Source organism: Palaemon carinicauda, chromosome 9 (genome assembly GCF_036898095.1).
Source record: "Palaemon carinicauda isolate YSFRI2023 chromosome 9, ASM3689809v2, whole genome shotgun sequence".
NCBI lineage: Eukaryota > Metazoa > Arthropoda > Malacostraca > Decapoda > Palaemonidae > Palaemon > Palaemon carinicauda.
The window spans coordinates 118,662,632-118,672,722 of NC_090733.1; the positions used below are offsets into that span (position 1 = coordinate 118,662,632).

General features: G+C 33.2%; 1 protein-coding gene across 3 annotated transcripts in view; it reads right to left on the reverse strand.

Moving 5' to 3' along the window:
* The window catches only part of LOC137647101 (galactosylgalactosylxylosylprotein 3-beta-glucuronosyltransferase P-like), a 260,241-nt gene that overhangs the window by 24,297 nt on the left and 225,853 nt on the right, over window positions 1–10,091 (reverse strand). For all 3 annotated transcript variants that reach the window (XM_068380328.1, XM_068380331.1, XM_068380329.1), the window contains exons 3-4: window positions 3,474–3,952; window positions 2,109–2,250 (exon numbers count right to left, since the gene is read on the reverse strand). In XM_068380328.1, the coding sequence (XP_068236429.1) occupies window positions 2,109–2,250; window positions 3,474–3,952 (621 nt within the window). The remainder of the gene's footprint in view (window positions 1–2,108; window positions 2,251–3,473; window positions 3,953–10,091) is intronic.

Consider the following 10,091-nt stretch of genomic DNA (forward strand, 5'->3'; position numbering starts at 1 on the left):
GCAATTTCACTGAGCAACTTTTGAAACACTGACGATAGCCTTTTCTTAGTAGATAATACATTTGTTGGTAGAATAAATGGAGTGACATGGTGTCTTTTCTTCAATATTATAGATTTGAAGATATACAGTATATATGTAAAGAAGACTTGAAATGTGTTATCTTAAAATAAAGGTGACCACGTGTGGCTAACATCAGGGTTCCAACAATTATACAATGAAATTAAGCTCCAATATATAGGCATGTGCAGTACAATAAATATCCAAGATAAAAATAGATGCAAAAATAAAAAACTGAATTCAACCAATTAAGAGTAACTTTCTTTAAGATTCATAAAAAGCATGTCAATCAGTTGTGTCTGGATTCTGCTTGTACTGTACATGTGTATGTGTGCACAATTGTTTGAGTATATGAACTAGAAAAATCAATGAAATACCGTGAAATACAAAATTTGCCTTATGTTTTTAGTACAAATTAAAAGCTATAGCGAAATTATCCTATTCTTTAATCATGTATTTTACCCTGGATTATTTTCTAACCAAAATTAATAAATAAACAAAACACACCACTGTCATTTACCCATAATTAAAACTTATTACTCATTGCCTTCTGTTTGTAATCATGTTCATATTGTTAATGATATAATTTGGTTATTGGTTTTTATGGTTTATTCTTTACTTATTTGTTTATTTTTCCCTACTGGGGTACTTTGTCAATTGGGGTCTTTGGGTTTGTAGCATTCTGCTTTTCCAACTAATGTTGTAATTTGGCTCGTAGTAATAATAACAATAATAACCATTTTTCTTTTGTTTCCTTCGGAATCCTTTGATCCCTCGAAGGCTAAAGGATGTGTTTCTCATCACCTGGCAATTAAGAGCCTGACAACACACTTTCCTAATTACTTCCAAAAAGTTACATCGAAAGGCACCTATTAAATACGATGACGTCCGTTTTAAGGTCAAGGTTACTCATTTACAAACGGAAGGTAACTTCAATCAGATAAATTGTAACAGGTCAATTAATTAATAGGAAAGGAGGATGGTTACATAGTCCCCATCTCTCTGTTACTTGACACTTTGACTAATATGATTTGGGGGGGGGGAGGGTTGGGGGAAAGTTAGCGGGGTAGAAACGTATGGGAGGGGACTTTGAGCTCTTTTTCAGAATGGGTCTATAACCTTCTTAAATAACTGATTGAACCATGATTATTAGTGTAGAGGCAAACGAAGATAGTTCAGTTGATATAGCTCGTCTTAAATATATACTCTTCAAAATAAAGTGAACCGTTGTTTTAAATTACCGTTTTACCTTTTCTGTCTTTTGCTCACTGTTCCCAGATGTTGATTTTACATAGATTTAGCATATTCATATACCTATTGCTCCCCTATTTCCCGAAAACATTCGTGTTATCTCATAATATATATTCGTCTATATATAAAGTTTTAAGGGTCACTCATAAATGACCGAGGCAAGGGAAAGTGACAATGCTATAGCAGGACAATCCCCTAGAAACTGCCCATATATACATATGATCAGCACCTAAACCCGCTCTCCACCCAAGATAGGACCAGGGAGAGCAAAGAAATGGGTGCTGAAAACTCAGCAGGTTATTATCGCTTCTAAGGAAAATGTCCTAGAATCTGCCCATATATACATATGATCAGCACCTAAACCAGCTCTCCACCCAAGATAGGACCAGGAGGGACAAGGAAATGGCTGCTGAAAACTCAGCAGGTTATTATTGCTTCTAAGGAAAATGTCCTAGAAACTGCCCATATATACATATGATCAGCAACTAAGCCCCTTCTCCACCCAAGCTAGGACCAGAGAGAGCAAGGAAATGGCTGCTGAAATCTCAGCAGGTTATTATCGCTACAAAGGAAAATGTCCTAGAAACTGCCCATATATACATATGATCAGAGCCCCTTCTCCACCCAAGCTAGGACCAGGAAAGGCAAGGAAATAGCAGCTGAAAACTCAGCAGGTCATTATTGCTACTACTTTTACCACTACTAAAGCAGTATAGAATTTAAAGAATTACATAACCAATCCTTCAATACATCCAGACGGTCGTGTTTTTCATTTAAGGGGTCCTTCAAGTTCAACTTACCAAGGAGGTACGTATGGGGAACGCTGCAGGAGTCCAGGAAAGCCAAGACCCTCCTGGTGGGAGCGATGGAATCCTCAGCAACGAGCCAGTGCAGATTGGGAACCAACATCAGCGTCTGGGCCAATCGGGTTAGTTCCGCGACCTGGGGATTGGAAGAACTTTGGGTGATTACCGATTCATTGGTGTGTTATTTATACGTTTACTCATGCTTTTTATCATTATTTTTATTATTCTATTATTTATTTGCTTGTTAATCTTGATATGAGGTTCGTTATTTATAATCTTCAGAGATTCGATAGCTTACTGTTTACTTATTTATCTGATTAATAGTTTATTGGTCCCAATTTGTGATTTATTATTCATTATTTTCAGAGATAAAAATGCCAAATATTTGTTTATTTATTCAATTAATGAATGGTTCTTCATATGCAATTTGGTATTCATTATTTGCAGAAACCTTTAATATTAACTCCGCAAAAAAAAAAAAAAAAAAAAAAAATTAAATATTTTCTTCGGAGTTAAAAAGTGTTTAGAAAATGTCCCAAAGCAAAAGAAAGAATCCTAATGATTTTTATTTTTTTTTTTATTTTTCGCATTCTATGTACCCGGATCATTGAAATGATAATATATCAATCTGATTCCTTTAAACCTTTATTTCCTTACAGTGTATTTCACGTCTAATTCTACAAATATCTAAACAACACTATTAACTGTTAAGAACTTTCTGACAAGGAGGATCAGACAATGTATTAAAAATAGGAAAACACGAAGAGATTGTAACTTCCACTCATTCTTAAATAGCCTTTCATTTTTAGCTTTTGGTTCATCCTAAACCATGGCAATAAAAAAAAACAAGTATGGACTGCTGGATAAAGAATGGTAATCCATTATATTCTTAATTCAGAATTAGGTATTACAATCAGATGAACATATGAATAAATACACATCCATACAGATAGCCTACATATAATATATACATACACACACACACACACACACATATATATATATATATATATATATATATATATATTGTGTATATATATATATATATATATATATATATATATATATATATTGCATATTCTATATATATATATATATATATATATATATATATATATATATATATATATATATATATATATATGCATGTATGTATGTAAGTATGTATATGTAAATATATATATATATATATATATATATATATATATATATATATACGTTTATCTATATATATATATATATATATATATACATATATATATATATATATATATATATATATATATATATATATATATGTGTATATATGTATGTATGTATGTATGTATGTGCTTTCAAGTACAATCACAGTAGGCTTACCTGTTCGGGCCGTCTGTAAGTAGGCGTGATGACGTAGATTTTGGGCATATCCGAATTTGGCGCTGGAAGGCTGTTGTCGATGTTGAAGACGAGATTATTGGAATTAACGACGTTGCTGCGCTCGGCGTCATCGTCATCCTCGTTGTTATTGTTGTTATTATTGTTGTTGTTGTTAAGACTATTGGATGACATCACAGAGGACATCGATTTCGAGTTCGACGTCAGGGAAAGGTTGCTCGAGGTGACGTTGTGGCTATCTATCTGGCGTGAATTTGGCACTTTGGCGGGGAAGGAAATGGCGTCGCTGCTATTTTTGGTCTTGGCTTTCAGGTGATTGTGATGATGGGCTTGGTGATGACGAGGATGGTTTTGTGATGACGATGAGTTTGAGCGATGGGTGAAGACGTTCATGGAGTCTCTCGAGTTGTCCTCGGATGAGGATGCCGGGCCAGGGAGGCCGTTCAGTCTTTCCGTCACAGCTGCACAGAAAGAGAAAAGTAAGAAAAAACATTAAACATTTTGTTTTAATTGTTGATTATTTCTCTTGTAGTTTATATATTTGCTTGCTCTCTTTCCTCACGGGGCTATTTTCCCTGTTGGGCTTCTAGCATCCTGCTTTTCCAACTAGGGTTGTAGCTTAGCTAGTAATAATTAAATATTAATCAATTCCCGTATCATGAATAGTAATTATGTGCTTAGCATACAACATACAAAATTCACGTGTACACATGTCTCTATTATACTTTACCATTCCTCTATATGTAACGCCATCTAACAGTGAGGAAAGGAAATAAGGAAATAGACTAAATAGTGTGCCCAAGTGTACCCTCAAGCAAGGGAACTTTACCAAAAGATAGTGGAAGACCAAGGTAAAGAGGTTATGGCACTACCCAAGACTAGAGAATTATTTTTATTATTTTTACAAGCGAAGCTATAATCATAGTTGGAAAAGCAAGATGCTGTAAGTCCAAGGGCTCCAAAAGGGAAAAATACCCTAGTGAGGAAAGGAAATAAGGAAATAAATAAGGTACAAAAGAAGTAATAAGTAATCAAAATAAAATGTTATAAGAACAGTAACAACATTAAATTAGATATCTTATATATAAACTATGAAAACTTCAAAACAACCAAGAAGAGGAGAAATAAGATAGAACAGTGCTTGAGTGTATCCTCAAGTAAGAGAACTCTCATCCAAGACAGTGGAAGGCATGGCACAGAATTGATCACCATACTCTGAAATTAAAGCACAGGTTACAACTATGTACTGAATGCGACTTGCTGCGTTTAAACACATTTAAAGAGAAGAGGAGGAGGAAAATGAGGAAGAAGAGGAATAGGTGGTCACTTCTCCAATTCAGTAAAACTCGATTGAAAGAGTTGCCATGTTGCTTTTAACTCGCCTTCTCCTTCTATTACCGTGCCTTTTTCCTTTTTGTATGGGGGTAAACATTTTGAAGGACTTTGCTTTTGGCTTTGGGGTAGACCGTAGTCCCAATCGGGTGCCCTGCCTGACATTGCTTAAACCCCAGTAGCGTATGTTCATGTGTTGTACCAGTCACCAGCGTTCTTCCTCCCAGCAACGAGTCATATAGGAAATCAGCGCTGGTGAGGAGGCAGTGGCAGAGTTGATGCTCAGACGAATTGAATTGGAATTGATTCGGTGGGGAAAAAAAGAATAAGGGAAAGAAAGAGAAGAACAAAGCAGATGCAAAAGGGTATCGTAACTAACGCGAAGAAAAGCTCTAGAAAACAATTTTTCTGGATATCATTAGAGACGTTTAATCAAGGAGTTTAAAGAGAATCCAAGTATGTTTGTAATTAAACTTGTTTGCACTTTTCTTCAAGAGTGCACTTGATTGTTATAGACCCATGCTCACCCATATACACATAAACGCACATATGTGTACATATATGTGTGCGTGTATTGCATGCTAAATGTTCATATAACTCAAATGCGTGGAGAACATTAGTAAGTATAATTCGGTTAGGGTATCCACCCCTTTCGTAATGCATTATTTGAATAAAAGAAAAAGACCATTTGTAAATATAACGCTCTACTGGGCACCACATTTTACTTGATTTTATCAATGATTGCAGATTTAAGCAAGTATTTCTATGCATATAATTATACATATAGATAATGTGATTCATTAATGAATTTATAAATTTTTCATAAATTTTCCATTTTTCTCTTACAGTGGTAGTAATCAACATGGTTTTGTACAAAAAAAGGTGATAATTTAAGTAATTTCCTTCCAGGATGAAGTTCAAATTAATAATGGTTATTCGTCTGGTTTCATAAAGAAAACGATAATTAAGAAAAGGAATTCCTTTTTGATGACATAAAAGAGAGCAGGAATGAAAAGAAGGGAACAGAAAAAATTTAAACGCATGTAAGAAAAGAAAAGGAGGTGGAAACTTATTTAAGGGATAGGTATCTCTCTCTCTCTCTCTCTCTCTCTCTCTCTCTCTCTCTCTCTCTCTCTCTCTCTCTCTCTCTCTCTCTCTCTCTCTCTCTCTCTCTCTCTCTCTCTCAATATAGAAACATTGAATATATATAAAATCTAAACATGCATATTATTTATGAAAACACTATGACCACTCACATATGTCACATGTGACATAATGACACTGATTATTTAGGAACTATAACAGCTGTAGGCAATGAAATACATACTGTATTAGCAATACATATTACATGCCCTATAAAAGATTATGGAATATGGCAGGATGGAAGCTTAAAAAGTTCCATACTTACTAATTATTATTGATTCAGAACTATGGTAATGATAGAAATGACAATGATGCTATTAGTTGATAACATATTTTGGAAGTGACGCTTACCGTTAAACAATTCTTAAAAATACATGGTAAAATATTATTATTGTTATTATTAGGTACTACTACTACTACTACTACTACTACTACTACTACTACTACTACTACTAATAATAATAATAATAATAATAATAATAATAATACCACTTCTGCGTCTGCTGCTGCTAATAATAATAATAATAAATAAATAATAAATAATAATAATAACAGTTATTATTATTATTATTATTATTATTATTATTATTTTTATCATTATCATCATTATTATTATTATTATTATTATTATTATTATTATTATTATTATTATTATTATTATTATTATTTAACTTGACATGATATATGGCTCAAAATCAAACCAGAAGCTTATAGAAAATTATTCGATATTGTAATTCGATGACTCATAAATGGACGCTATAAGAAAAATGCAATGAGTACGGGTTAGACATACAAATCTGTGTATATATATATATATATATATATATATATATATATATATATATATATATATATATATATATACACACACGCATGGGTATGTACATAAATATATATGTATGTATATGCATGTATATATTTACATATAAACTTAGGTCTCAATATATTTACACACAAACACACACACATTGAATATACATATATATATATATATATATATATATATATATATATATATATATATATATATATATATATATATATATATATATCCACCACTATTCTCTGCAACACGTAAAAAATTACCCCGCAATATATCAAGTGCTTTAGAGTATCATCCATCTAGTGAAAAGCGCTTTGGGAGACATCCCTTCAATATATAATATATTTTACACACCCAAGGTCTCTATACACCCGATGTCTCTCTGTATACCAGAGGTATTAATGGATTTGTACAAACAAAAGCGTCGGCTAACAATAGCCTGGGAACAAACACTGGGGGCTTTCAGACAAGCGCGGTATACAAATCTAAGGGATTTGCGCGCCACAAATGGAAGCCATATGCATTTCCTATTCGAATTCTGGATTAACCTGGCTGTTTTCTAAGTTGCTAATGAGGGATAACAAGGTCGATAGTCAGCAGGTTCAATGATGCTTTAAAGAGAGAGAGAGAGAGAGAGAGAGAGAGAGAGAGAGAGAGAGAGAGAGAGAGGGAGAGAGAGAGAGAGAGAGAGAGAGAATTCGCTCAAACGCTTGTAACATTTATTAAAACTAACTTTGGAATATAACCATTTAATTCTTAATGCAGTATCACATAAGTCTGTATTTATTAGGCTGCTCTTTATCAACACGTAAAATACAATGAAGGTATTCGCTTGCATTCTGCCTCTGTAAAGCAATGCTAGGCTTTAGAATTGATCGTAATTCCGGTTTCTCTGCATTCAGATTTTACGGGACTTTATCATTTTATTATTGAACTACGATCTCAGTCATCTTTTGGGTCACTGCCCTGTATTTATTTTACATGCAAAATTTACAGGTCATTAAATTATCTGCGTGTACCTGTATGTCTTCTTATTTATTCATACATTTATAACTGTTTTTTTTCATAAATAGCTATTTGTTAAAATATGCATTGAATACTTCATAGTTTATGAGTACATATGTACTTCTGTATTTCAAGCTTAATTTTATGCTTACTATCATGGTACTGCATTAAATTACCATTCCAGCTTCAAGCTTTCATTTCTATCATATTCCCAGTGGACTACTTTTGTTATTTCAAGCTGTTTCTTTAAGCTTCTTAAGCTACATCAAATAGTTACTGTAACTTGACCAGTCAACTTGAAGCTTCCATTACAAAACAGCTATTTTCAGCCCACATATTTATAATCTATTTCTCGTCCCTTAATTTAAAAGTTTAAAAGGCCACTCATGAATGGCAGAGGCAAGGGACAGTGTCCATTGTCCTATCAAGCAGGACAATGTCCTAGAGACTGTCCATATATACGTATGATCAGCGGCCAATCCACCTCTCCATCCAAGCTATGACCAAGGCGGGCCAAGCATTGGTTGCTGATGACTCAGCAGATAGACCTATAAGCTCCCCCAAACCCCCAATCTTTAGCTCACAAGGATGGCGAGGTTACAGCGACCAAAGGAACTAACAATTTTGAGCGGGACTCGAGCCCCAGTCTGGCGATCACGTCAGGGACGTTACCATATAGGCCACCACAACCTTAATCATTGTCCCTATGGACTTCTATTATTATTCCAAGGTGTTCAGTAAGCTTCTAAGACACATTAATTAGTTACTATAACTTGACTAGTCAGCTTGAAGCTTCCATTATCAAGCTCTATTTTTAGCACAAAGATTTATAATCTCTTTTCTGGTCCCTCTCTGTAAGGTCCTTGGACATTTAGTTCGTAATTATCTTATTTGTAGAGTGACTGCAATTTTCATGGCCTGAAATTAGTGTGTTTAAGCCTGACGATGTGAGATTAAGCTATTATTAGGATTTCCGTATACAATTATTCGGCTTAATTTCTACAGTATATGATTACGTCACTGTTCTATTTTTGGATGTCTGGCCACCCTGAACAACTATCTTATTTATGTTTGCTATTATAGTATGGAAAAAATTGTCATTATTATCCATTCTCTCTCTCTCTCTCTCTCCCTCTGAACTTATTTGAATTACAAACTCAACGACTAAGGGGACAGTTAATAGAGGCATTAAAAATTCTTAAAGGAATAACAAATGTAGATTACAACAATCTATTTACGCTTAATACAAATCAATCTAGAGGTAACGGATACAAACTGGAATTGAAGAGATATAACACCACCCAATGTGGAAATTTCTTTACATACAAAATAGCAAATACTTGGATTAGACTTCCAGCGGATGTAGTAAACAGTAACACGGTAAACGAGTTCAAGAATAAGACAAGATCATAATAACTCTCTAAATGCTTAAACCAAATCACTCTACCAAAGAGCAAATGAAGTCTCCGCGGATGGACTTAACAGTCTTTGAGACATTCAAAATCCTTTCAACTCCCAATAAATGAAGCATAGACATTTGTTTGTTCTTTACTACATAAGTAAAATCGAAAACCCTAATGTCTGATCAACAACAATTTAATTACAAAATTAAATCTCACTCAGATAATCAAAATAAATATTAAGTAATATCAAGTTCATCTAAAGAATAAATAAACTTCTTACTGAAATTAATCGACTTTGAAAATGAACTGGGCTGTATACTTCCTTGTTAATTCCTGTATATTGGGCTTCATTAATCAAGTTAATTCCTTCCTATACTTATAAAGTCTTCTTACCCTTATTATCATTTACTTTTTTTTTTTTAATTCAGCTTCAGAATTATTGACATAAGGAAAAGTATGTTAGTTTTCTGATTTTTCTTCATCATACTAAATTAGAATTTATCTTTTATCTCATAACATTATCAAGAAATTCATTGATATAGTAAAAGATCTTTTTGCCTTCGATGAAATAGTGAAAACCTAACGTGACTTCTCGTCTCTTGATAATCCCCTCATACATTCTTTGAAATACTGTAAATACAGTGCTATACTTTGAACGATACTAGAAAAATCATTGAAATACATCAATCATAAACAATGTATGAATCAAAACTATTACTAATCTTCTTGATTCGAAAGAAAAGTGAACAATGTAAAACAAAATGTAGAATTGTATGTCTTGGTCCCATTTGTTATTAATATTAAAAGATTCAAAAGTCGAAAATTATTTAAACCACAAAAAAATGAATCAAATTGTAAAGAAAAAAGTATTAAAACTTTTTTCTAAATTCGAAG